We start from the raw sequence: 26,987 nt of genomic DNA on the forward strand, positions 1-26,987 counted from the left end.
GCAGACACTTCGCAGCTTTTAAAGACAAAGCGTCTTTAGCAGAAGATAATCTAGCATCTAAGCTAATTTCTTCCGTTCTCCGCTAGGCTGCTCTATATTGATTGAATAGGATAATTGGCATGGGAATAATTTCAAGTCAATAAGTTCCAAATATTATGAGTGAAAAAATGTTTACAGAGGTTGATGTTTTTGTGGGTAACAATACTATTATTGATATGGACATTTATCAGCTTTGGCTGGATGGTTTTACTGGTAATCAAATACTTAAAATAATAATTGTGGGAGTTTTCTTTAAAATTGCTGTCTGCATACCTTTTGGAGATAAAACACATTTGCTATTTTAGCAAATTATATAATTTTGACTAAATTATATTTACAGTGCTTACTTCTCTAACTATAATACTTAAACGAAACATTCGTAAGCTTCATTTCAAAAGCAATATAACATATTTAGTGAATTTGTAAAATAGCGTATCTTCAGTAGGTTGAAGGGGGGGACCAACTCTGGATTCCAACTAGAGCTGAAGTATGAACTTTAAGTCTACAGTTTGTATAGTATGTATACTCTATGTGTGAAGGATTGGTCGGTTTAGCTAAGGAGTTTTTGAAACCTAAATGGTTACTGGCTCAGCCTATTTCATTATTCAATATTTCTACCAAAACATGGGGCTAATAATCTATCTAGTAATGCAATCGCCATCCAGTGAGTGGATGCAGCTTATGAACCTTTTCCTCTAGTTGGTTTTAAATAAATGTTTGTTTGTGCTTTGATTTCGTAATCATAATTAAATCCTAAAGAATTTATGAACAGCCATAACTATAATGTAAAACCTTGTTAATAATTTATAGTTTCGGGTAATACTACAAATCTTTGTTGAATGTTTGATAGCGTGTGACTTGTGATATTGTATTATTCGCCCTTTGCGCAACAACTTCCACGGCCATAGATTTATCGTGTACCTCAGATTGGGTTTTGTCCATTTGGATACAGTAAATGAACGAGTAACGTGAATTGTTGGGTCTTAGGTACAAGAAATAACAGCAAAATTTTTCTCAGCAAACATTTCTCAGAGTTGACAAACTTTGGTTGAGTTGAAAAATGTAAATTTCTAAGACCTTGACGTTAGAAAAACTGTGCCAGCACCCTTAGCTGAGAAGATTTTTCACACCCTAATTAAGTTATTTCAACATAAGGTTTTAAATTACTCTTAAAGCAAGAGCTATAGAAAATAAAAATTTATAATTTTTTTAATTATTTTAGTTTTGTTTTGGATTTTTCCTTAAAACCTGATTATTTTCCATCTGAAATGCATTGTGGGTAATCTACATATATTCTTATGAAAGCCCAGATTGCTATCTATCCTGTGGCGCAGAGATCATCAAAATTGGTTACGTATATCAAGCATAAATTACTAATATCCAAACCACTAATTGGCCACCCACTTATGCTCTCCCCCTTGCTCACTGACTACGATAAAAAATGCGGTTTTCTACTTAAAATCACTTGTACTACATGGCTAAAGTGTACGCAAAATCTATAAGATTAATTTAAATCTTAGCGTTTTTTTTATCCTCGGTCCACATTCTAGAAGTGACATCACATCCCTGGTTCAATTGAACAAGGTTTCATTAACGAGAATACTTATATGCAGGGACGTCATTTGGGTGGGGCAAAGGGGACCATTCCACCCCTGAATTTTTATAAACTAAAGAAGCTCATAAATTGGATGAAGTATAAGGAATATCTTGAGAAAATGTCTTGTTCTGTCTATTATCCTGAAAATCACTAGCAATTATGCAATTAAAACTACTTCGATTAAAAATCATAAAATATTAAATTTTACGCTTTTTTGCCCTTTAAAAAAATGTTTTCTAGAGCTCAAGTTCTGCCCCTCCTGAAATATCTTGAAATGACGTCCGTTCTTCATTTATTTCAAATTTATTTAAAAATAATTCAGGATAAATTTGGTGTAAATTAACCAAAATTTGTAATTGGTGCTTGTAAATTTGCTGTACCTAGTGACATATTAAACTACTTGTAATATTTAATTTAAGTTAATATAACCCTTAACCAACCCACTAAATATTAATAAAAATAAATTGGGTTACAATGCTATACCAGTAATAGAAGTGTGCGTCAGACTTTCTTCTTTCAGACCTTGGTGTGGAGATTTTATGTTGATTTGTGAACAACATAATCCAACCTTGTAAAGCAGAATATCTCTGGTTAAGGCAATTTAAATTTACCTCAATCATTCCAAAATTGTTCCTAAATTATTTTTTCATAAATCTTCACTAAAAAAATTAAAATCAGGACAAGTTATTTTGTAACGCACGTTGAAACATGTTCAGTATCATATGTTTGGCTGTTCCTCCTTCGGGAGTGTTTCATTTAATAACACAATGCACAATGTTTTAAAAAAAAATTTAAATATTCATAATTGACAATGGAAAATATTTGCACAATTTATGAAATCTAACAAGTTTTCTCTCCTCTTTAAAACCAATGTTAAAATTTCTGAAAAATCAATCAAATTCACTCAATATCGAATTGGTTCCCTAAATCCAATGTGTTTAGACTCGATACAATGAAAAATGTATGTGGAAACGAGACTTGCCTACTACACAGATCCTTTAAATATAAATACATTTTTGATACAGATAAAACGGCGTTATTGGAATCCCTCCCAAGCCAATCCTTACTCCCTAATCTTTGCTAAAAATTGGTGAAGTTATTCTTCTTCGTCTTTGGTTGGATTTTGTGCAAATATATATCCACCTATTTTGTTTCTACCAATTTAACCCAAAATCACGGATATTAAAAAAAATTAAAAAGACTGCTAGATTAAATAAATGTACTTTCGTGGATTACACTTAAAACACAAGATTGGAAAAGTATGTATTAAGTCATTGATTGTTCAAAAAACCTATATAATTAGCGCTGCACGTTCGCTTTGCTCTGCGCCCCTCCCCCCAACCCCATTCTTTATAACCACAGTGGGTGTATAAAAAAATAACACATACTGAAATCGTACCTACTGACATTGAAACCACTAAACTTAAATATATTTGGTGGATACATATTGGAATTATACAATTTGGCTGAATGTGGGTACAAAAATTCAGGGACACTATTGATTGACTGGTATTGTAATGTAATCCCATTATAAACATTGCTAAGCTACCATATTGAAAACATTGCAAGCCTTATGTTTGACTTAACAGTACTTTTAATTGTTTTTGCAGCTGCTGAGGCTGGAAAGAAAATTTATCAAGAAGAACTTTCATTAACACATTCAACTTTGAATATTGGAAATCAGACTTTAGTCACACCCATTGATTTACTTGTAAGCGACATCTTGGATCATTATCGTACTTTTCAGATGCTAGAACGCCACCTTCAAAATCCACCACAACTTGCTGGGCAGTGGGCTTTTCAGCTCTCACCCGCATCACAAGATATGTTGATTAAAAAGTAAGTGCTCTAGGCTATTAAATTTAATTGAATATTCTTTTAATGGGCAAAGTTGCATAATGCGCTATTAAAAATACATTAATTTTTTTCATAGTTTTTTTAAAGGAAAAGTTTGGTTTCAAGTTTTCTAGCGCTAAAACTATAATTTACACTCTTAAGAAGGCCATACAAGTGATTTTTTTATCGAACCTTAATAATTAGTTATGAATTAAACTTAATTCATTAACGCTGAAATTTGGGTGCCGCCATTACCGATTTCAAAACAATCTAGCGATCCATCATCGAAGGCACCACGCACGAAACTATAGAGCCGGAGTCTCTTGCTCTATCCAAATAGAAATAAAAGCAGACTTGCTGTTGTACATGCTGCATTTTCAGCGTGATTATCTCCATGTGCTCACATGACTCAGACTCCTCAATCATTGGCCATAGCGAACGCCTTGCCATCCGACGGAAAATATTAAAATTAAACAGTAGAAAAATCCAACGTTGTTAGATTTTACCAAAATGCCTAATTGTGTGATTGAAGGTTATAAAACAACTTCAAAACAATCTGGTGTTAGTCGCTTTAAAATTCCCAATGTGGAAGGACATTTAGAATCAGCTAAAAAGTGGATTAAATATGCCAAAGAATCGGTGAAACAAAAGTTCGAAGAAGTTATAGCAACATTAGAGGCTAAGCATTTGTCCGATATTAATAGGGCGGACAGGCGATTAATTGTAAACCAATTTTGTGATTCTTCTCGAGTATGTCAATTACATTACTGTTGAATTTGGCAAAGAATTTTCGAAGCAAAAGTTAACGCTGAAGTCAGATTCTGTGCCAACACTAAACTTACCAAACGTAGTAGAAGACGTGATAAATATTTCATCTGGGGAAGAAATTCATGAAAAATCAGCCAATGAGGCAAGTGATATTACATTCCCCAAAACCATAGAAATAGGAATACAAACTGATCCAGAAATTAGTAATAAAACCCACTACATCCTTCAAAATAGTAAAGAAGTTGCTATTCATACACTGTTTTAAGATTGAAAACTTGTATGCAATTGGAAATCGAAATGGAAATTTTAGCTCTACAAGAGAAAAATGTTGTAACAGTGTCAACAAGAACCTACGCTTCACCACAAGGATATTCTAAAGAAACTTATTCATCACCCGCAGCCCTAAGTGGAATCTCTGAGGAATCTAAAAAATCTTCAACAGGTACTGCGTCACTATACGAACCTAGTCCACATTCAACATAATCGTCCAACTATTCACCTACACTTACAAAATCTATTCCCAAGGACATAGTCGAGGAAAGAAAATATATCGTTTTTGAAAGTCAACTGAAGCAGTTGCTATGTAGGCTACGATGTGGGAAAAGTAACTGCGAAAGTGCTTTTGGTATAACAGAAAATTTTCAGTTGCAAACTAGTTCCAGTCAATTAACGGTCAAAATGGCATGTATTAGTGGGCATGAATTTGTTTGGTTCTCTCAAGCCTTACTGGGAAGAATGCCGGCTGGAAATCTGTTATTAGCTTCAAGTATTTTGCTTTCTGGTGCTACATTTCAAATAATTTTATCTATTTTTGAATTTCTGGGATTAGAGTGTATCAAAAATCCTACTTTCTACTTTTTGCAGAGAAATTACATAATACCAGAAATTCGGGTTGCATGGAAAAAAGAGAAAACTAATATTATAGAAAAATTAGGAAATTCTCCTAAAGTAGAAGTTTCAGTCAATGGACATTTTGATTCTGTATGCCATTCGGCAAAATACTGTGGTGTTACGTTCCTTGACCAAGATACTGACAAATGTATCCATTTTGAAATACTTAGCAAAAATGAGGTGGAATACAAATTGACAAATATGGAACTGGAAGGCTTAAAAAGGTGCCTCTTAAAAATGGATAAATGTGGAATTCAAGTCACCAGAATTACATCTGACCGTCATATTCAGATTAGATCATTTTTAATTATCCAAATATCGACCATCAATTTGATGTTTGGCATTTGTCAAAAAGTAATGCAAAACAAATTACAGCTGTATCTAAGAAAAAGGCCAACAAAGATTTAAAACCCTGTGTAAAATCTCTTAGTCGTCACATGTGGTTCGCTGCAGAACAATGTAACGGAGACCCTAACATTCTAATTGATATGTGGAAATCTGTTATTTATCATGTCACTAATGTTCATTCATTCGCAAGTTTGACCCACTACCAAATTTGCATTCATGGTCCTCTCTCAACTGAAGAATCAAGAAAAAAGAAATGGCTTAAACCTGATACTCCGGCTTACAATGCTTTGTATGAGATTATTAACAAAAAGAGACTTTTACGGGACTTCAAACAAATAAGCGGATTCTCTCATACTTCTAAATTGGAATCGTACCACAGCTTACTTCTAAAATATTGTCCTAAGCAGCAAGAATTTAACTTTGATGTTATGGAAGCGCGTACAATGTTAGCCGCTTTAGATCACAACTTTAACGTAGACAGAAAATTTTATTTTGAAAATAAGTCGAATCTACAACCAAACCACTTGAATAAAGAAGAATTTGAATATTATTTTTCCAAAGCCACTGGCATGCAAGACCTCGCAAAGAGCCTAAATCTTAAGTGTTCATTTATGATATTATCAAAAATATTGCCAACCGTAAACTAACTAACAAAGATGAAATACCACTGGCTTATTTGATGAATGCACCTCGTAAAAGACCAAATATTGCTCCGATTCCATGTCCAGACAAAAAAAGTTTAATCGAAGCTGCAAAAAAGTAAGGCATTTGTAATCGAAAGCAAATTTTAAAAATGTATTTACCTATTCTGGTGCAAACATTTTTCTAATTTCACCATTAAAAAAATATTAGTTCACTATCTACATTATCTCCTTATTTAGTAGAACTAATTGGGCTAATGAAATAATAATATAGTATATTAAAGATTAAATTTAATATTTAAAGAATTAGCTTTAGTATTATTGAATGTGAAAAACAAAATTTTTAATATTAAAAAGGTGTGATTAAGTTGAATAAGTATTACAGTATAATCAATTGACTTAATCTAGACATTTAAAACTGTAATTCTGGGTAATGGGGTCAATAATTTAATAATAATAATAATAATAAGCTTTTATTGGATAAATCCTACTAAGTTGAAAAAACTTTTTTACAGAGGGATCCATTACATTAAAATTAAATTAAATCTAAGAGATATACCAAAAATGATAAAATTGTCCAATTACGTAGTCTTTAGCATTCTGACGAAAACTCCCTAATGATTGACTATTTTTTAAATCTCTGGGCAGTTCATTCCAATATTTTACCCCAGTGACACTCAGATTTTGCTTACTGAATTTATTGACCTTAGGGGCCAGAGAGAAGTTAGTCAGTTTCTCACGAGTACTGTACTTATGATGTACATTTTTTTCAAATAAGTCCAGAATATATTCTGGTAATTTTGATATATTCACCCTGAACATGAAAGTTAGAAGCATCCAAATGTATCTCTGTTCCAGTGTCATCCAGTCCAGTTCCGCACGCATTTCTGTTGCAGATGATCTTCTATTTTTATGCAACATAAATTTACCACATTTATTGTGGATTACTTGAAGTTTCCTGATGTATAATTTAGGTCCATTCATATATAGAAGGTTGCCGTAATCAATTATTGGCATTATTAATAAGTCATGCAATAACTTGATATTATATATATCCAAGATCTTGAAGAATCGATTTAACAACCATAGTCGCTTATTGACTTTTGAAATAACATAGTCTATATGTGGTTTCCACGATAGGTCCTCATCACTCACTCTTTTCAGATCAGTATTTCCAAGGGATTCGATTAAGTTAGTGCTAGATTTAAAGCGGTGAGGGGAGAAAATCATAAAAACAGTTTTCGCTAGATTGACCTGCATATTTTTAGCCTCTAAAACGTTTTTAAGGGAGTTAAAGTCACTCTCCAGATTATTTGTTAAAATATTAATATTAGTAACATGGTCAGAATTCAAAATGGAATTGTCATCAGCGTATTCAAAGGATTTTGAATTTGATAAGGATTTGTAGTTATTATTGATATATATGTTAAACATTAACGGGCCTAGGATGCTTTCTTGTGGAACGTACTTTGAGATCTATCCGTTAGATAAGATTCAAACCAATCAGTTGTATTGTTGTCAGCACCGATATTTTTAAGAGTTTTAATTAACAAGCTATGATTAACTCAATCAAAGGCTTTTGATAAGTCCAGGAAAATGACTCCAACAATTTTGTTTTCCTCCAGTTCTTTTATTATTGTTTGGTGGAGATTTATGGCGCATGTTGTGGTGGAGTAACCTGGTCTAAAGCCCGATTGATTTGGTGATAACAAATTGTGTAGAAGGACATAAGTTAATAGCTGGTCATAAACACACCTCTCCAGTGTTTTTGATAGAATTTGAAGAATTGATATTCCACGGTAATTTTCCAGGTCCATTAGATCACCTGCTTTGAGAATGGGAATGACTTTTGCTCTTTTCCAGGCTGACGGGAAAGTGTTTGTCTTAATAGACATATTAATGAGTTTCGTTAACGTTGGGACCAAGATAATTGCTAGGACTTTAATTAAAGAACAAGAGAGGCCATCTGTGCCAGTAGCTTTGGTTGTTCGTAATTTTTTCAAGTAACTGAATACTTGATCTTCAGTTACTTCAAGTAATGAGAAAATTTCATCCGTCATGGGCGAGTCACCTTGAATTATATCTGTGGCGTTCTGTGTGTAAGCTTGATTTTTAATAAATTTTTTATTAAATAATTCCGCAATTTCCACCGGATTACTGGTCAGTTTGTCATTAGAGTCTCTAATAGAATTGATTTTATGGGTGGCATTCTTTAAGTAAGGTTTCAAGGTCTTCCAGACAGCACCCGGGTCCTTGGACAAAGTTATCTTTTTTGCAAAGAAGTTTCGTTTTTCACACTGTAGCTTATACGTTACTAAGTTACGTAAACGTTTGTATTTATCGGCAAGGATTGGGTTCCTATAAGACCTTTTCTTCAGGATGTTCCTGCTGTGTATTAGATGTTTAATTTCATTTGTGAGCCATGGAGGGGTTATTACTGATTTGTGTTTAGACCTCATAGGTATATGGTAGTCCATTGCCTCCCAAATTGAGGCTTGCATTTTTGTGACACCTTCATCTACATTCTTGAAATCCAACCCATCCAGCTTGAACGTAATATCCTTAATTAGAGCATGAACATTGTAATTTCTGTAATTCCTAACTTTTGTAATTTTCTTGTCAATTTTTGGGCAACTCTTTTTACGGATGCATAGTAGAAGATCATGGTCTGAGATGCCAGTTGGTATAACAGCTTGATACGAAATACGATTTGGATGAGTCACATAAATGTGATCAATTAATGTTGCACCTTTCATAGTTACTCTAGTTGGGTCTTGTATAATTTGTTTATAGTCTTCCATAGAATTAATCAATATTTTAGTTTTTTTTAGAATATGGATTGTGAAGGAGATCACAATTGAAATCCCCCAATAGTAGTACTTCGGTATTATTCTCCCTGGCAGTTTGTACAATTAGTTTTAATTCATCAGATATTAAGTCTGTATCTAGGTCCGGAGGAAGGTAACAAACACCTATATGTATTGGTTTAGAATTTTCTTCAACTAACCTGCACCATAGTATTTCATAATAGTCATTTTCTAGGTTTAGGTTCGTGTCGAACTCAGCTTTACTAATAGTTAAAGATTCTTTATAAAAAATACAAACTCCACCACCTCTGTGTGAGTCACGGTTTTTTCTCATTAAATTATATCCATCTATGTTAAAAATTATGTCCGGAATGTCACTTGTTAACCAGGTTTCTGTTAAAGCAAATATATCTATGTTGTATTGGTTTATGAGGTGAATTATGTCTTCTAACCGACCCATATATTTTAGGCTTCTAACATTAAGGTGACATATACGGAGGCCTTTGTTATTACTTATCTTGGGTACCCCCTGGTTGATCCCAGAAAGTCAATTATCACAGCCCCCACGTGCTTGTATTAAAGTTGTATCATCTTTTTTATTATTTCCCTCAGATTTTGGTTCTCTGTATCTAGTAATCTTTAGTGGACGTGGCCAGTTCTCTCTGTTGGAAACAATTTTATGATATTTCGCATTGCAAACCAGTAGGAAAGATTTTCCCCTGTTATTAGATTCTATGATTGAGATTTCCGGGTTTTCAATTCCTAGACTGATTAGATAGGAAACAATGTCTTCTTCCGTCGTTTCTTCATCCTCATTTAAAATTGCATATTTATATAATGGAACATATCCATAATGTGATAGAAGCACATCGTCAGACGTGCCCCAGATCTTCTTTGAATCTTTCTGGTCACAGGACAGGCAAATACCATATAAGCCTTTTGGCCAGATTTCTGGGAATAGAAAACTTTCTTTACTTTCAGTAGATCGCACCACAAAGCAGTTGTATAATGTGTTGGGGTTTAATGAACGAGCAGTCTTTTTTATATCTGTGTAAGTTAAGCCAATTGTATTCAGTAATGTTTTCATGTCCACTTCTGACATGGACTTAGAACAGTTTCCAAAAAAGTAATTATGATATTGAGATGAAAATTTTATGCTACAGTTTTTCTTTTTATCAATTGGCATAGTTCTTTCAAGCTTTTCTGAGGCTGACTTTCTATTTACACGGACATCCCTAGTGCCTACCATATTATTCCTTGTGGAATTGCCATTTCCATTAGGCAGGAGTTGTTTATTATTCCTCGTCGTTCTCAGGGGTGGACTAGATTTTGAAGTTGAGCTTTTTTGTGAGTTATTTCGATTCACCAACCCCTGAATGAACCTCCCAGCGTAAGTATCTGAGTTTTTTACCTTGTTAATTGTAACATCTTCACTGTTGTTGTCTAAAAATACCTGTTCAGTCAGCGTGTTCGATTCATGGTTATCTTGTCGCTTATTATCTTCACATACATTTAACCTGTTCGAGATGTCTAGTAACTGTTGTGTAGTCGAATCATTGACTTCGTATTTCTCTTGCAAAGTTGCGATATCCGTTTTTATAGACTCTACTTCATCTGTAAAACTTTCATCAATGGTTTTAACATCTTTCTTTAAACATCCTATGTCTTTTAAGATCTGATCAACTTGAGTGACCAGTACATTAAATTTGCCATCACAGAGACAGTTAGATTTAGTTGTATGATCACCTTTTATTTTAATAAGGTCTTGTTTCAAGGACTTAATTTGTATTCTAGACACTTCAAGTTGTTTCAAAAGCTTGTTTTAAACCAGATCAACACTGGGTGCAGCAATAGAATCTCTTAGCCTCTGTCACCTTGATACCAATACAACCAATGTGGTAACTTGATAGACATAAGTCACAAACTGCCATTGTATCTGCTGTTTCATCTATTCCACCATGCTTACAGTTTGGCAAGCAGTATTTAGTCATAATGAATCAATGAATATCCCAAAAACTGGGGGTAGTCAAACCATATTTTAGAAATAATACAGTAATAATTAAGAATAAAGATATAAATAAAATAGAAATCGGGCCTTAGGCTGGAGCGAAAAAAGTTGCGACTAGTGCAGACGTCTTTTTTTTTATATATAGCACCAGAGAAATGATTGAACTTGAAAATTTAATATCGTAAAGATATAAAAATAGCCTATAGAATTTATATCAACATCGCAAAACTATAGTAGCGAGTTATTGGGTTATTTACTATCACAACATTTTTAGCACAAACTATTAGTCATTAAATAGATATTCAGAATCAGAATATCTTATAAATCATCATCATAATATCATAAAAATATTGGTAGCGTATAAAACTTATTAAATAGCCCTAAATCTCTCCATTTCCACTCCAGGTTCGTAGCTTGTATATGAATTTACATCATCTCCAGGAAAGTTTTTTCGTATGTCAAGAATTGTGCAAAGTGGGACAGCGTTGCGATTACCTCTCTCCAGCTTCTGAAAAATGAGATGCGTATACGTTCGATAAGCTGTATAATGATATGTTCTAAAATATAAAATATAATTACATATAATTTACATGTAAATTTGAATATAAAATTACCTACCTGTTTGTAAAATTTTCAGATAATTGTCTTTGACGAGCGTGCAAATAGCTCCTATAAGTGGCTCTCAAAGCACGCTTTTGTTGGCACATAAACTTATAATCAATGTCATTAGTTACACACTGAGCTGGTTCATCTCCATCAGATTCATTTAAGTACTCAATAACCTTCTCAATTTGTTTGCAACATTGAATTTGTTCATCATCACCAATTAGGCCAACCCATTCAGGGACACATTTCCCACATGTGCAGTTTTTTTATTTCCTCTAAATTGATTTGAATTTGGGCATTACCAACTATCTCATTTCTTCGTTGATTTTCTATTTTCGTGAGTTCTTCTTCTGTATATTCTGGTTTAACTTCATAGGGATTTACACGAAGCATTTCTGATTTATGAAATATAATTGCAAAAAATTAGAGAGAGACTGTTAGAACTAGGCTTAAGAAACACAGCAGACGATTTATAATCTAGTATTTTTATTGGCCAGTCTAAAACAAACTCACCAACGATTGAGGAGTCTGTGAGTCATGTGACGACATAGAGAGAATCATGTTGAAAATACAGCATGTACAACGGTAAGCCTGCTTTTATCTCTATTCGGATAGAGCAAGAGAGAGTAGGCCCTATAGTTTCGTGCGTGGTGTCTTCGGTGACTGATCGAAATCGGTAATGGTGGCACCCAAATTTCAGCGTTAATTAATTTAAATTATAACTAATTATTAAGGTTCGTTAAAAATTTTCTTCGCTTGTATTTTCTTCATAAGATTGTAAATTATACTTTTAGCGCTAGAAATCTTGGAACCAAACTTTTCCTTTAATTTATCTTTCAAACAGTTAATAACATTAAACATAGTAGGAAAATAGCTCATTACAAACTGACTATAGCTATATTACAGTTTGTAATACGAGTTATTTTTGTCAGAATCTTTTGACTGTAGTCTTCTTTCCTTTGTGGGTTATTACTACATTAGATTAGTACAAAATAGGCTTGTTTATAAAACATTTACTTATCTCATTTGACATGCCATTCACTAAAAGTAATGCTAGTAAGGGCCATGTAAAATATTTCAAAAATTAAGATTTTCTCAAACCGCCCTTCATTTTTTCTTAAATGTCGATGTGCAGATACTACGAATTTGATACTCCGGTTGTGAGAGAGTTCTTAGGCAAGAAACTTTCTTCACGTAACCGTAAAGACTTGGATGAAGTTAGTGAGAAAACTGGTATTAATATTAGAAGTTGCCGTAGACAAGTAAGTCAAAGTAATTATGTGATATTTTATGCCCATTGAATTGTTTCCTAAAAAGTTCTTACTTTGTGATCTTTGATTCAAATAACTAGAGCAAATTCAATGAGTTAAACTTTAATTGGTCTGGAGATTGAGAATTATATGAAGCATAAAGAATTAAATTAGATCAACAAATGGGGGAAAACTAAAAAATCTTAGTTTTTCTCCAAAATTGGTTGTTCTTGGTTTACTCATTTACGTTTCGTATCATTTAAAATCCCATGAGATTTTAAAAATTATTTTGTACAATCAAGAATGTATTTATTCTTGGGTGCTTGGAAAATCGTCACTGTCTTGTGCTTCAGTAGTGTTGGAAGATGTAAGCTTTACGAAGCCAATGAAATGAGCTGATTTAATTGTAAATTAAATTATTTAATCATATTTATTGAGGATATCCAACTTAGCGTTACACAGCTATTTTACACAGGTCCTCTAGTGAGATTAAATTTGAAATACTACCATTACAATAATAATTTTCTAGGTAAAAAACATACCAAGAAAGTATTTATTTATACTTAGGGAGAATGACTATGTTGAAAATATTTTTAGCATTGCTCCCAATCCCCCTCATGTTCTAAAAAGTCAGCCTAGGGTCATAATTGGTTTTCCTAAATCTTACGCCTTCCAACGCAATTGAAGCACACACCAGCGATATTGTCCCCCCCCCCCCTTTCATGCAGGGGGTAAGTTAGATCATAATGACCATGGATAATATTTACATAGTCATTCTCCCTAAGAATAAATAAATACAGTCTTGGTCCAATAATTTTTTCCAAATTAAGAATATTGCCAGTAGTAAACAACTGTAGCTTTGGTTAGATTGCCTGATATTCTCAGTTGAAACAATGACACCCATCTGTCACAGAGGTAACTAAAATTTGTTAACTGTTTGTTTTTTGTTCAGTATAAATTATGAAGTTTTTCAGTGATCTTATCAATTTTGTGAAAAACATTTTCAAGAACATCAGGTGGTGTTTTCTATAAGTACCATATCTTCTTGGCTACTGTCCATGAGAACTTTTGAATGCCTCATAGACAGCTAGTATGATAATAAGATTCGTTGGGGGTTTAAAACTGTTAAAACTAACTTCAATTTCTATTTTAAAACTCATTTAATCCTGGGTTAGGCTAATAATAATAATAATCAGCTAGGCTAATACCCAAGGCACCACCCTAGGCGCAAGTCATCTAGCGACTTTTAATGCCTGAAACAGGTGGCCAGGTTACAATGCTTAGGAGGGTGGTGCAAGCCCTTCATGCCAAGCGAGCCGACAGCTCCCTACACTAACAATTACCATTAACCTCTATAGGAAAGGGTTAAAATATTTACATAATTCAAATAACATGTGACTCAAACTGTTCTGGATAATTTAAATTACCTCTTCCATTACTGTTTCATTTGTAAATTTATTGTACAAGAGTCTAAGCTGTCGGTAAAGCTTTCCAAGTTGTCAATCCTCAAAAAATCAAAAAGTGCTGTAGTGTGGGGTTAGAATTTGTGCACAAGAAAATTTAATATTTGCTCAGGTAAATTGTTTTAAATTTCCAGTAACATTCAATGTTCACAGTTGCGTTGAATAGAAGATTGCTTGGTGATCTGGAAATTAATTTAATAAGAAATGGTCACACTAGGCAGTTGATTAAAATAACTTGTAAATCAAGGAAGATATATTCATTAACCAGGTTTTTTGATAGTTTGACAATGTGAAAAGAGTGTATAAAGTTGTTGAAGATCAATCAAAACCACTTATACCAAACATTCAAAACAGTCTCCTTCTTCCAGAAGGCTTAGCCAGGTTTGTAACCTTTTTTCAATACTCACTGGCTGGTCGTTATATAAGAATATCTAATTTTAGGAAATATGCCGCAATAGCGTATATGACCAATAATAAGTTTGAAACTAGCAAACGAAAACTTCAGTATTTAACGTTTGATGATTTTCTCCATTGTGCTTTTGAAATGATGTCGAAGTGGTCTTGTCATATGCCTGGTAGGTTTTGCTTTATCTCATCCAATGTATTTCAAATTTAAAAATTATGCACTCTTTATAATTTTAAACAAGTGAAGTCCACTGCCAATTGTGAGTTCAAACACTCCTTCACTCAAGGCTTGTAGCTTTGACAGTAATACATTTGCACTCCCGATTTGACCGCTTTATGATTTTAACATAGTTCAATAGTTAATGGATAAATTGGTCCCTCCCTCCCTTTATGACTTTCTGAGTATGCTTTATTACTCATAAATAAATTAATAATTCTTAAATCATTTTTGCATTCTGAAATTGTTAAAAAAACCACTTATGTGGAATTTGTTTACATAAACTTTAAAAGGGGTCTAATTTTTTTAAAATACTTTGCCTTTCCCCTACCAAAAAATAAGTTGGCTTTTAGTTGGTATTAAGTTGGTTTTAAGTTGTCAGCATTTTTCAATAAACTAGTTAAAGGGGTAATAAGTGGATATTAAGTTGGCAGTATGGTTTTAGTTGGTAATAAGTTGTTTTTATGTATGGTTTTAGTTAGTATTTAGTTGGTATTTGTTCCAAATACAAACTTAAAACGAAGTTCCTAGACCACTTAATTTTTGGTAAGGGTTATTACATGATGATTGTGCTTTTAAGAAATAAGTATTGTTTGGTAGCTCATCGCAGGATGGCATTTAAACAACACTGCAGTATTAAAATTTGTTTACTCATGAGCAGTGTTAGCATGGGGTACACTATTCTCTTCCTTAAACTTGTTTTAAATACTATTTTGAAGGGTCACATTAAGCAACAGATATCAGATATCAAACATCAATTCCTAGAAGTTTACCATGAGTAGTTGAATGGTTTTTTACACACGGGTTGAAACTCTAAAGATGATGTACACTTTAATAACCCTTCCTTTGCCCCAATTCAATATCTTATTTAGAAATCTAAATTGCTAGTGGTAATAATTTAATTTTTCAGATTGTAGGTATGAAGAAACTGCAATGGATATAGACAGAGAATTTCTTCAAGAACTTCGCGAACTTAAAATGCTACTTGAAAAAGATCTCTTAGAAGAACATAGATCTCTTGTTCTCAAAATTATAAGAACAAATAATAGGCCAAATGAACGTGCAATGAGTGATATGGAAAACAATTTTAAGGTACAAGTTCTTAAATTTAATTTTTGGTTCAAGTTTTCACTTACACAAAATATTAAGTTTACCACATGAAATCAAGTGTAATACAAATTATATTCAATTGCTAATAGTATAGAATGTATATGTGAAATATTTATATAGGAATTCTTAAGTATTTCATTATTCCAGTCAATTTCAAGAACAATGATAAATATTGCCTATGGCCTAAACCACAGTAAAGAAGCGAAAGACTTATTCGTAGATATTGTAGAAAAGGTTTGTACTTATTCAATATTCTTTGATGGTGAACACATTTTGCAAAAGCTGAAGATGAGAAAATTTACCAACACATATTCAAAAAATGTACGTGTGGCTTAATTGTAGCAAAGGAAATTTAGCACTTCCGTTAAAACTTCTTAAGTTATGGGGGTTGCTTTATTATTTTATAACTAATTAACTATTGAATAAAATTACCTAGTGTAACTTGAATTTATGACAATTAAACAGCTTAATTTAGCCATTTAGCAGCCAATTTTTGTTATCAAAGGCTAATTGTTCATTTCTAAAAAGTCATGGTTAAAAAGGTTTTGTAAAGAATTATACACTATTATTATTTAATTTTTTCATTTTGGGCGTGGTTGTATTTATTTACTAGTGGAATTAATTACTTGTTTATTACTCTTAGATTGTGGAATCATGTAGAAATGCAAGATGGACATACAGTGAGCTACAACGATTTCTTGATGTTTATTTGGATGTACCTATTCAAAATGACTTTTTTTCTAGGTATGTATTGTCACGCGATAAATTCACGAGACGTTGGTTAAAGGAAAACCGGTTTTTATTTATATACAGGGAATAATTATTTACAGAAATATATACACTACACTGGATTTACAACGCGAACTTAGGGTGGCGATAGCTATTGGCTGGGGACTCGGTATTCTTCTCTCCGCAGAAGCAGGTCTCTTGCAAGCGGGGCTTTTCAGCCTTAAGATTCCGCAAGAGAACTAAGTTGTCGGGGTAGCTTTTGCAGCCTTTCCGCCGAACAATTAAACCCTTAGTAGGCTGGACTTTATCAGTCTTAAGTTCCCACTAAAGGTTTACCTCTACAGAGAGAGGCAGAGAGATTGCCCGTTTCCCCGACGCGACCCTTATTTTATAGCACGGGCCGGGGGGGGGGGGTACAACGGGGAGCCTGACCCCATAGGACGAGCGCCGCGGGAGGGAGAGCTGGTACGTCCGGTCTGTGGCACGTGGCTTATGTATTTTGCCAGCGTAGTCTGTCCGTGACAGCTCCCCCGAACCCCGGCGTAAAACTGAAAACAAGGTTTAATGAGGAAAAAGTGATCCGTTTGTTAATTCCTTGAGGATGCGACGACGAGTTGCTGGAGCATCGAGAGGGGCGTCGAGTCTAGAAGAGTCCTGCAGGTAGCGGGCGACACATGTAGATACCACTGTCGAAACTATGAAGCGAAATTCCTGGCGACGCGAATTCGGTGGGGAAAGAGAAGACGTCAAAATCCAAAATTCCCCTAACAGCAGCCTCGGCGTGGAGATACTGTTTGAGAAGGTCAAGGATCCCAAGATGAGGCGTCGTGGTAGTGGCGTCGAAATGATGTAAAAGAGAGCGAGAAAGGTCGACGATAATCAATGCCCAATGGTGAAATGCGTAATACGGAATGAGCAGGACCTTATTGGCGAAAAGATCGCTTGTGGAGGAAGAGAAGTGTAGCGCTTGGCGAGGTGGGTTCCTGAACAGAAACTCAGAAAAGGCAACCGGATAGGCGAAAACGGTGTTTGGTGGTTGAGCGTTGATGCGATGTTGGATAAAAAAATCCACTAACGAGGTTGAGAGCTCGTAAGGCGATAGATCGGCAGCGTCCGTGGGTGGAATCTTTAGGCACGCGATATCTCTAGGAGTGAGTCCAATACCAAATTTTCGACGAAGGTGTTGAAGCGGCCGCTTGATGAGTGGGGATATTGCGACTTTGCTGAGTTTGCTGACGGCACTCGTTCCGGCGGTTTTGTTTTTCAATTCTGCGAAGGATGTTGGGATGAAGAGGGTCAGTGGCTTGTAGTGACTTGGTTCGTGCTTGATAAAGTTGGCGACGACGCTGCTGCGAAGGTTTCATTGTTTTGAAACGTGAGCGGAGAGATAGACGTCCGAGATCGAGAAGGTCGAGGAGATGAAAAAGTGACGATAAAATGGCGGCCGGCTGACTTCTGGTGTTGTTAGTGGCGATATGAGAGTCGATCAGGAATGCCAGAATCTGGCAAGGGAAGGGAATTTGCAGGTGCGGGCGAGGGGGTGAGAGGTTGGGAAAGATGGTTTGTGGAAGCCGAACAATGAGCGTTATTTCGTGGAAACTCTTGGCGATTTGGAGGATCGGTTGACGAAAATTCGAAAACCGTCGGGTTTTTTTTAAACGTAACTCGCAAGGTGGTGCTAGCCGGGCCAAGCGTTTCAAAATCTTTACGCGCGAAATACGGTTTTAGGCGCTCGACGGAGACGATATCGGTCTTTGAACCTTCGGAATTGCAAACTTCATAGTTGTTTGGGGCGGTTTGCCGGATGATTTGATACGGGCCGGTGAACTGGTGCAACAATTTTTCCGAGAGACCAGGAACACGCCGAGGTGTTTTTCGTTGTGTCCCCTTCGTTGTACGAAATCTCCCTGCGGGTTTGGTCAAAGCGCTCCTTGTCTTTTTGTTGCGCAATTGCATGACGTTGGGCAGCCAAATCCCGAGCGCGTTGGGCGTAAAGGATGTTTTCGAAACCCCATTGGCTTTTTACCGTCGCCGCTGGTAGCTGGAGTGCTGCGTCGAGACGGAGACCGGCCTCATAACCGTGAAGGAGTAAAAATGGCGTGTATTTGGTGACTGCGTGAAGTGACGTATTGTACGCGAATACGAGAAACGGCAGGAAGGGTCCCAATAGCGATGGTTGCTAGACACGTACTGGGATAACATGTCAGCGATGGTTTTGTTAAATCGCTCAGTCTGGCCGTTAGTTCTCGGGTGTTACGCCGTGGTGCGTCGGTGCTCGATGGTGAATAACTTGTTGATCTCTTCCACAAGTTTATTTACGTTTTCAGTTCGTCGGTCCGTAATTAGTTCCCGAGGCGCCCCGTATTTCAAGATGACATCTTTAGTGAGAAACTGGGCTGTTTCTTCCGCAGTAGCACGAGGAATTGCTTTTGCAACGACTGTCCGTGTGCAATAGTCGGTGCAGATCAGTACGTGGACGTTGCCATCGTGCGATTGAGGGAATGGTCCGAGTTTGTCGAGGCCGACCCGGGTGAAGGGTTTCGTCGTCGTCGTCGGCGGTATGGGCTGTAATAGCCCGGCCGGTTTGAAGGGGTAGGTTTTTAGTTTCTGGCAAGACTCGCAAGACTGAACGTAATGGGTTACGTGCGCTAACATTTTAGGCCAGAAGAAACGACACCGGACTTTTTCCCACGTCCGCCGAAGACCCAGATGACCGGATGTGATATCATCGTGAAGGCCGAAAAGGATGGCAGAGCGAAGTTCTTTGGGTGCAACCAGAACAAGTTTAATGACATCACCCGTCCGAATTTTGCGATAGAGTAAGCCGTTGTGAAGTTCGAAACATCGAGCGGCGCGGATGACTGGTTTTGGCACTCTGATGGGAAGAGTTTCAAAAAATCTATGATGGCGGCTGTGTACTTGTCCTTGCGTTGTATAGTAGGAATATCGTATTGTGACAAATCCAGGGTGGAGCTAGACGTGGCGTCGGACATAAGCAGGGTGTCATGGATTTGTGGCGCTGGCTCGAACGGTGAACGAGAAAGTGCGTCGGCGTCTAGGTGTTTCTTTTCGTTTTTGTATTTGATGATCGGATTGAATTCCTGTAGGGTCAGTGACCACCGAGCCACACGTCCGTTAGGGCTTTTGACCGACGTCAGCCAACAAAGGCCGTGATGGTCCGTGACCACGGAGAGCGAACGACCATAAATATACGGACGGAACTTTTTCACCCCGAACACAATTGCGAGACATTCCCGCTCAGTAGGACTGTAATTGCGTTCGGCGGCGTTAAGCAGTCGGCTTGCGTATGCGATCACTCGTTCTTGGCCATTGATCTTTTGCTTGAGAATAGCTGCAATGCCGTAAGCAGAGGCATCGGTGTGAACCTCGAACGGCTCCTCCCATCGAGGATGTTGAACGATGGGTGTGGAGATGAGACAATCACGAAGTTGATGGAAGGCATCCGCTGCAGCGGTACCCCACCGGAAGACGATGTCTTTCTTTGTGAGTTCCGTGAGCGGCTTTGCAATCTGGGCGAAGTTGGCGATGAAGCGACGGTAATACCCAGATAGCCCCAGAAACTGCTGAACGTTTTTGACAGTTCGAGGGGTGGGGAATCGAGTGACGTCCTCCAAATTGCGGGGATCTGGCGAAATGCCGAACCCGTCGATGACGTGCCCAAGGTAAACAATGCGGGGCTTTGCAAATGAACATTTGCTAGGCTTAATTTTGAGATTAGCCCGCCGAAGGCAAGTAAGAACTTGGTCGAGGTGGCGTAAGTGGGACTGGAAGTCACGGGAAAAGACTACAATATCGTCAAGATAGGCCATGGTGATCTTCCACATGAGCCCGCCGAGAGTTTTGTGCATAAGTCTCTGGAAGGTGGCCGGTGCGTTACACAGTCCCATCCCCAGAACGTTAAATTCAAACTGGCCATCGGCCGTTTTTTCTCTGTCAGACTCGTCGATGTCCACTTGAAAGTATCCGGAAGCCAAATCTAGAGTCGTGAACAAGGAGGCCCCTGCCAGACGATCGAGAGTGTCGTCGATACGAGGGAGTGGGTGTACATCCTTCTTCGTGACTAGGTTCAGCTTTCTCCAATCGACGCAGAAACGCCAAGAGCCATCACGTTTCTTGATGAGGACGACCGGGGACGCCCATGGACTGCAAGACTCTCGTATTGTGCCGTTGACGAGCAACTTGTCAACTTCCCCCTGCAGTATTTCCCGTTTCTTTAGTGATTTGCGATAAGGGTGGGAGCGAACTGGCGCAGCATCCCCCGTGTGGATTTGATGGCTGATTAAAGATGTTCTGCCCAAATCACCTTCCAACAGCGGCGTGCTTGTGGAGAAGACCGACGAGTTCCAGTAGCTGGGCGCTAGAAAGCTCGGTCCCAATGTCCAGATCAGGAGGGATAGTATGGACTGCGCGGGCGTCGTCAGGAGAGTCCAATAAATGAAGTTCCAAGATGTCGTGTGCCCGTGTGATGGTAGTTTTACGGTTGAGGATTATGGGACGGTTGTGAGGGTTAGCGACCCGGATAACCCCATGGCCATTGTCGAAGGACGTGAGAGTTTTGCAGATCAGTAAGCCATAGCGCTGGAATGTGGACGACAAGGGTTCGACTAACATAGAACCAGATGCCGTAGGAGCGATGATTTGGAGTGTGGACTCTGACTGGCCGGGAATAGTGACGTCGTGAGCGTTTCGAACAAGATTGGAGTGCTCGAAGATGGTGTCTGGCAGAGGAAAGTCGTCACCTCTGATCGTCACAGATCGAGTGCGAAAGCTAAGTTCTACATCGTTGCGATCGCAAATCTCTAATCCGAGGAGCAAGTCGTAGTCGAAATTCTGAATGACCAAAGCTTCGATGTGGTGCGTAGTTGTGCCGATAGTAACGTCCAGGCGGCACGCACCCAGCGGAGGAATGAGTGACCCATCGGCCACACGTAACCGGATTGGGCCGGCGGAATGTGTTGGAAGACCCAAAGAGCGAACCAAACTGGGGTTGATGATGTTTTTTGTACTCCCAGAGTCGAGAATGACTTGAATTGAGTGGTGGTTGATTGTGGCGGGTAGAGAGACTAGTTTGCTGGCAGGATTCAGAAGTAGAGGAACGAAGTCTTGGGCGGACGGTAGAGTACCCTCCCTTAATACTGCCGTGGCCCGTTTCCCTGGTTGTGAGACTGAGGATGGGGCGAAGGACTGCGGTTGCGAGTCCATGCGGAAGCGGACTGTTGTTGAGGGAATGACGATGGAGAGCGAGGACGACCACCGGAGTAGTCGGACCGGCCGGGCGAACGACTTCGGCTGTCGCGACTATAGGAGGGCTCACGACAGTATGAAGCGAGATGATCACGGCGGCCGCAATTGTAGCATGAGCCGTATGAACTCGAGTCCCGGCCCTGGTATTGAGGACTAGGGTCTCGGTGAGAGCGTTGACCGTGCATATGGTCCATATCGCGACGAAGGCCTTCAACCTCTCGTCGTAGGGAATCGTAGTCGCTTCCTGTAGATGGTTGGAGAAGCGCAGGAGTGACTGTGCGAGCTTCAAGGTGTGCGGTACGGGTAGCCAGTGTATTCAGGAGCTCCAAGACCTTAGAATCAGCGAAGAGGGTGGAGCCCGACGGAGGAAGAGAACTTATCATGCGGACTTTGTCCAAAAAATCGGACGTAGACGTCGGGCTCATGAGCGTCATCTTTTCCTTGAATTCGGGAAGGAGACCATGGAGAAGGAAATTGACCTTCTCGGGCTCGGCCATGTTCGGGTTGGCGAGAGAGCAAAGACTAATAGTCTGTCGATAGTAGTGGACTGGGTCCACCCCAGGCAGTTGGCGGTGACCGAGTAGGTCGGTGAATATGGCGTGAGAAGATCTCCCGAATTCACTGGTCAAGGCGGACTTCCATTGGTTCCACGCGGTGCGAGGAGCGAGTGCGTGGCTGCACTGAATACCAAGAAAGAGCGGTACCGAGGAACACCGAAGGGAGAAGGGCGAGGCGTTCCATATCAGTTTTTCCGGCGGTTTTGGTTTCGAAGATGGTGACGAAATCGTGGACATCTTGACTTGCCGGAGCAAACTTCGGAGTGGTGCTGTGAAGAGTGAGCGCAGAGAGGGCGGCCGAGACCGCGGCGGAGATTTCTGCAGCCGTGGCCATGGTGGAAGTTGGTCGGCGAAGAACACGAAGTGGCTGGCGAAGTCCGGAAAATTCTGGCGGAAAATTGCGAGTCCGAAGAGAGACACGCTGTGGATCGCTAGCTGGCGGGATGACGACGTCGGGAGAAGCTCGAAGTAGCGGAGCCGGGAAATCAGGCAATGGAGACGAAATCTTCGTGTTTGGCAGCGAGTAGAGTTCGGTAGCGGCAGAAGAAGCGGGAGGAGTTGGAGACAGCGATGAACGCTCGCTCATGAGTGGGGACAGTGGCGGGAAGGTAGGGAGCGAAACCGGCGCCTCCACCAGTTGTCACGCGATAAATTCACGAGACGTGGGTTAAAGGAAAACTGGTTTTTATTTATATACAGGGAATAATTATTTACAGAAATATATACACTACACTGGATTTACAACGCGAACGTAGGGTGGCGATAGCTATTTGCTGGGGACTCGGTATTCTTCTCTCCGCAGAAGCAGGTCTCCTGCAAGCGGGGCTTTTCAGCCTTAAGATCCCGCAAGAGAACTAAGTTGTCGGGGTAGCTTTTGCAGCCTTTCCGCCGAACAACTAAACCCTTAGTAGGCTGGACTTTATCAGTCTTAAGTTCCCACTAAAGGTTTACCTCTACAGAGAGATTGCCCGTTTCCCCGACGCGACCCTTATTTTATAGCACGGGCCGGGGGGGTAAAACGAGGAGCCCGACCCCATGGGACGAGCGCCGCGGGAGGGAGAGCTGGTACGTCCGGTCTGTGGCACGTGGCTTATGTATTTTGCCAGCGTAGTCTGTCCGTGACAGTATCTTCTCATAAATTGTACTCTAACTATGGTACATAGTTTGACAGGTCATTTTTATGAGGCCAATTTTCAAAATCATATAGTCCACTCACACAGAGCAAATAAAAGTATTATTGAAAGCTGGTCTTTAGTCTATTATTATGGTATATGATTGAATTATAGACTGAAATGATTCACAAAGACATCCCAATGGAAGGTACGAGGTGCGTTAGAATACGGGGATGAGCCCAATTACTAGTATCAGAAATACATGAACCGAAATTATCAACGTCCTATTCCTCTAACACGGGAGGCAAGTTCTGATTCCCCCCCCCTCTATTTAGTAAAGAGGAGAAAACCCCCCTCGAAATTCAGCCTCTCCCGATTTCACCAAGGCTACTTGAGTACGCCACCTGGCTATTGATATTTCCTCTCACTAGATGTCGAAGTAATTTACCCGTGATGCACTATAATTTTTCCTCTCCCGCGGGCGGGCTGAAATCCCTTCGGTTTTTAGTTCCACATCGAGATATATATATATATATATATCGAAGTGGGACTATTGCTATGGACGGATTGTCGTTAAGTGTTGTTTGTTTGTTTGTTTGGTGTGGAAAGCAACGACACGGCAGATGGCGCTGCGAAAATAATTTGCGGTTTTGGCGAAACCGGGATTCGAACTCACAGTCAAAAACTCCGAATAATGACGCCTTTACGCTCTCGGCCACTGGAAGCTTACCAAAATTTGTTCGGAACTTCTACTGTATTCTCGTCAGTTTTAGCGGCGCGGGGGGAGTTGGCTAGTTAAGTTGTCGAAATTCTCGTCCGTTTTTACGCCTTATTTTACGTATATTTTCGGAATTTAAGGTCAAGTGAACCTCAAACTTCGCGTCGGGTGGTGGGTGGTGGGTGGTGGGCACACTCGCTTAAGATGCCTCGCTCGAAAGTGAGTACTCGAATAAACGAGCTCGAAAATTTTAAATGTTCGGGTGGTGAGCAGTGGTAGGTGGGCATACTCGCTTAAGGTGCCTCGCTCGAAAGTGAGTACTCGAATAAAAGAGCTCGAAAATTTTAAATGCCCTCTTCCCCATATGTACTTATAAATGCTCTAAAAGCCCCACAATGAGATACTTATTTTCTTATTTAAATAAATCAACAAGAGACATTAAAAAACTTCATCACTCGTTACACCAAACAAAAGGTTCAAGACAAACTACGAGTTCAATCCACACTGACGAACTTCCTTTTGGGTAATAAAAGCAATAGAACCATAGATAAACAATTATAAATTGAAGTCACTATCGGGATAAGATATTATATTATTAAGAACACGCGTACGCTTAAAAAGTTAAAGCATTGAAGACTCTATTTCCCTTCACACACTTACGTACCGCCATTATTATTTATTGGGCTCCCATACTCATCCAAAAACTAGGGGCATTCGGGCATATGTAGTTTTATATCTATGAAGGTAAATTTTTATTACGATAATCTTTGCCGTATACCATTCGCAAAACTTAGGTATATTAACTTACAAGTTCACGTAAAGACTACCCGTTTATAGCTCTACCACAAATAGATCGAAATTTAAAATATAGCTTTTTGTCAAATTACCTTGCAAGTTAAGTCAATAAATGACCTCAACAGCTTATGAATTGGTTTGCCCACCCATGTATCCCGAGGGTGGGCGGTGGCCTCTCTTTAACATAGGATGGTAAATAGTATATCTAACTATAGGAAATCACATGGGCTCAGCAGTTTTTATATTAGTTTGCCCACCCGGGTCTCCTGATGGTGGGTGGCATCCACCCTTTCACTTAGGGTGGCAATTTATATATCCAACGATAAGAAATCACAAAGCCTCAAAAGCTTTGTATTAGTTTGCCTACCTGTGTCTACTAAGGGTGTATGGCTTTGCCCATTCGAATACACTGATGTGGAACTAATATTACGGCCTGGGCCGACTTGTTATTTCCTCCCTTGTACTATGGGAAAATGCCCCCCAATAAAAAGGAGGTCGTTGATAATTTCGGTTCATGTATTTCTGCTAGTATGTTCTTCTTAAGAGTAATTTCACATTATCAATTTACATACTAATTTGGATAATTTTGATAGCCTTTTTAACAATATGTACTAAATTTTAAAATAAGCTTTTCCAGTGGTAATTAATTATTTATTAACATAACAAATGTTGTAGATTCGATGCTTAAAAATCTTCAAAATATCATTCCTATCCTTTTACACAAAAACTTTCAAATCCTAAGCTCTTTAATAAACATCAAAACCACCCCACGCGTTCAGAGCATTTAGGGTATAGAGTAATGGCACTGTGACGTCCTAGTACGTCACCCATGCTCTTTCCTATAGATAAAAAATTTGCGACCAAAATGGCGGCCATGGCCAAAGCTACGGAGTGCTACTACTCTATAGTGCACAGGAATGCCTTGTGAAACATTTCTGATTCTATTACTGAATAGTGAAAAAAAATTGATCGTATTGGAGAAAACTGTTGATTAAGTCAAATTAAGCACCAAAAAATAGTACTTTGTGAAAAACCAACACTTAGCGTATTTTCAATTGATTGTCATTATGCCTTGTGCAGGGATCCCAGACTACCTATAATTCCTATTAATTCCTTTATTTCCTCCTATTTCTCAAAAATTTACATACAAATCCCTATAATTTAAAAATGGTCAATAAATAGCTGTTGAAACTGAGGCTGAAACAATTATGGGAAACTAACTAAAAACCTTAACTTATAAATATTAAAAAAAAAACACTTAGCCGGGTTTTTACTTGATAATAATGATGTATATTATCTCTAGGACTGAGGTTAGCATTTATTTTATCGAATCCTATTCATAAAAAAAACTAAAACACTAAATATTTTCCCATTTTAATTTTTAAACACGTTTTAAGTAAATATTGAAGCAATATTACATAAATTAGTTTTGATTTAACTTTTTTTATTTTTTCAAGAGGTTTTTACTATAAATTCCTATAATTTCAAGTAATTTTTAGTATAAACTCCTATATTTTCTGTGTTAAGTTCCTTGAAGGAAAAACCATATTTAGTATTGTCATATACCCAGTTGTTTAAATTAGACTGTTTTTTTTAGTGAAATCCACTTAAATGACGTATGGGAGAGATACATGAAAACATTATCAAGTTGTATTTTGAAGTTGTATCATCATTAAAAATTCAATTAGAAATTGTAATAATAAATATGAATAAATTCATCTTGTAAATAATTTTATCAATTTGTTTATGGTTTCACTTAAAAAAATCTATATGTTGGTGGCCTTTTTTTATTAAATAGAGTTTAACTGTCTTTTACTTTTACGAT

General features: G+C 38.1%; 1 protein-coding gene across 2 annotated transcripts; it reads left to right on the plus strand.

The window, feature by feature from the left end:
* On the plus strand, nucleotides 1–26,896 carry Fibp (acidic fibroblast growth factor intracellular-binding protein). Of its 2 annotated transcripts, XM_090171278.1 has the most exons (10): nucleotides 1–252; nucleotides 3,247–3,475; nucleotides 12,677–12,803; nucleotides 14,261–14,320; nucleotides 14,535–14,635; nucleotides 14,696–14,829; nucleotides 15,787–15,968; nucleotides 16,134–16,220; nucleotides 16,630–16,730; nucleotides 26,760–26,896. In XM_090171278.1, exons 1-10 carry the CDS (start codon nucleotides 156–158, stop codon nucleotides 26,836–26,838), a joined length of 1,197 nt encoding a protein of 398 aa, XP_090027404.1. In that variant the 5' UTR covers nucleotides 1–155; the 3' UTR covers nucleotides 26,839–26,896. The 2 variants fall into 2 exon arrangements, with proteins under 2 accessions (XP_090027404.1, XP_090027405.1); XM_090171279.1 differs by lacking the exon at nucleotides 14,261–14,320 and having other exon boundaries at nucleotides 6–252.
* Nucleotides 26,897–26,987: the final 91 nt, after the last annotated feature.

This window comes from Leiobunum rupestre, chromosome 4 (assembly GCF_980474605.1).
Source record: "Leiobunum rupestre chromosome 4, qqLeiRupe1.1.hap1, whole genome shotgun sequence".
NCBI lineage: Eukaryota > Metazoa > Arthropoda > Arachnida > Opiliones > Sclerosomatidae > Leiobunum > Leiobunum rupestre.

Coding starts and splice junctions, on each gene's coding strand:
- Fibp (XM_090171278.1), top strand. CDS start 156: ATGAGTGAAAAAATGTTTACAGAGGTTGATGTTTTTGTGGGTAACAAT. Junction 14,321..14,534: donor AAAAATCAAAAAGTGCTGTA/GTGTGGGGTTAG, acceptor GTTTTTTGATAG/TTTGACAATGTGAAAAGAGT. Junction 14,830..15,786: donor GTGGTCTTGTCATATGCCTG/GTAGGTTTTGCT, acceptor TTAATTTTTCAG/ATTGTAGGTATGAAGAAACT.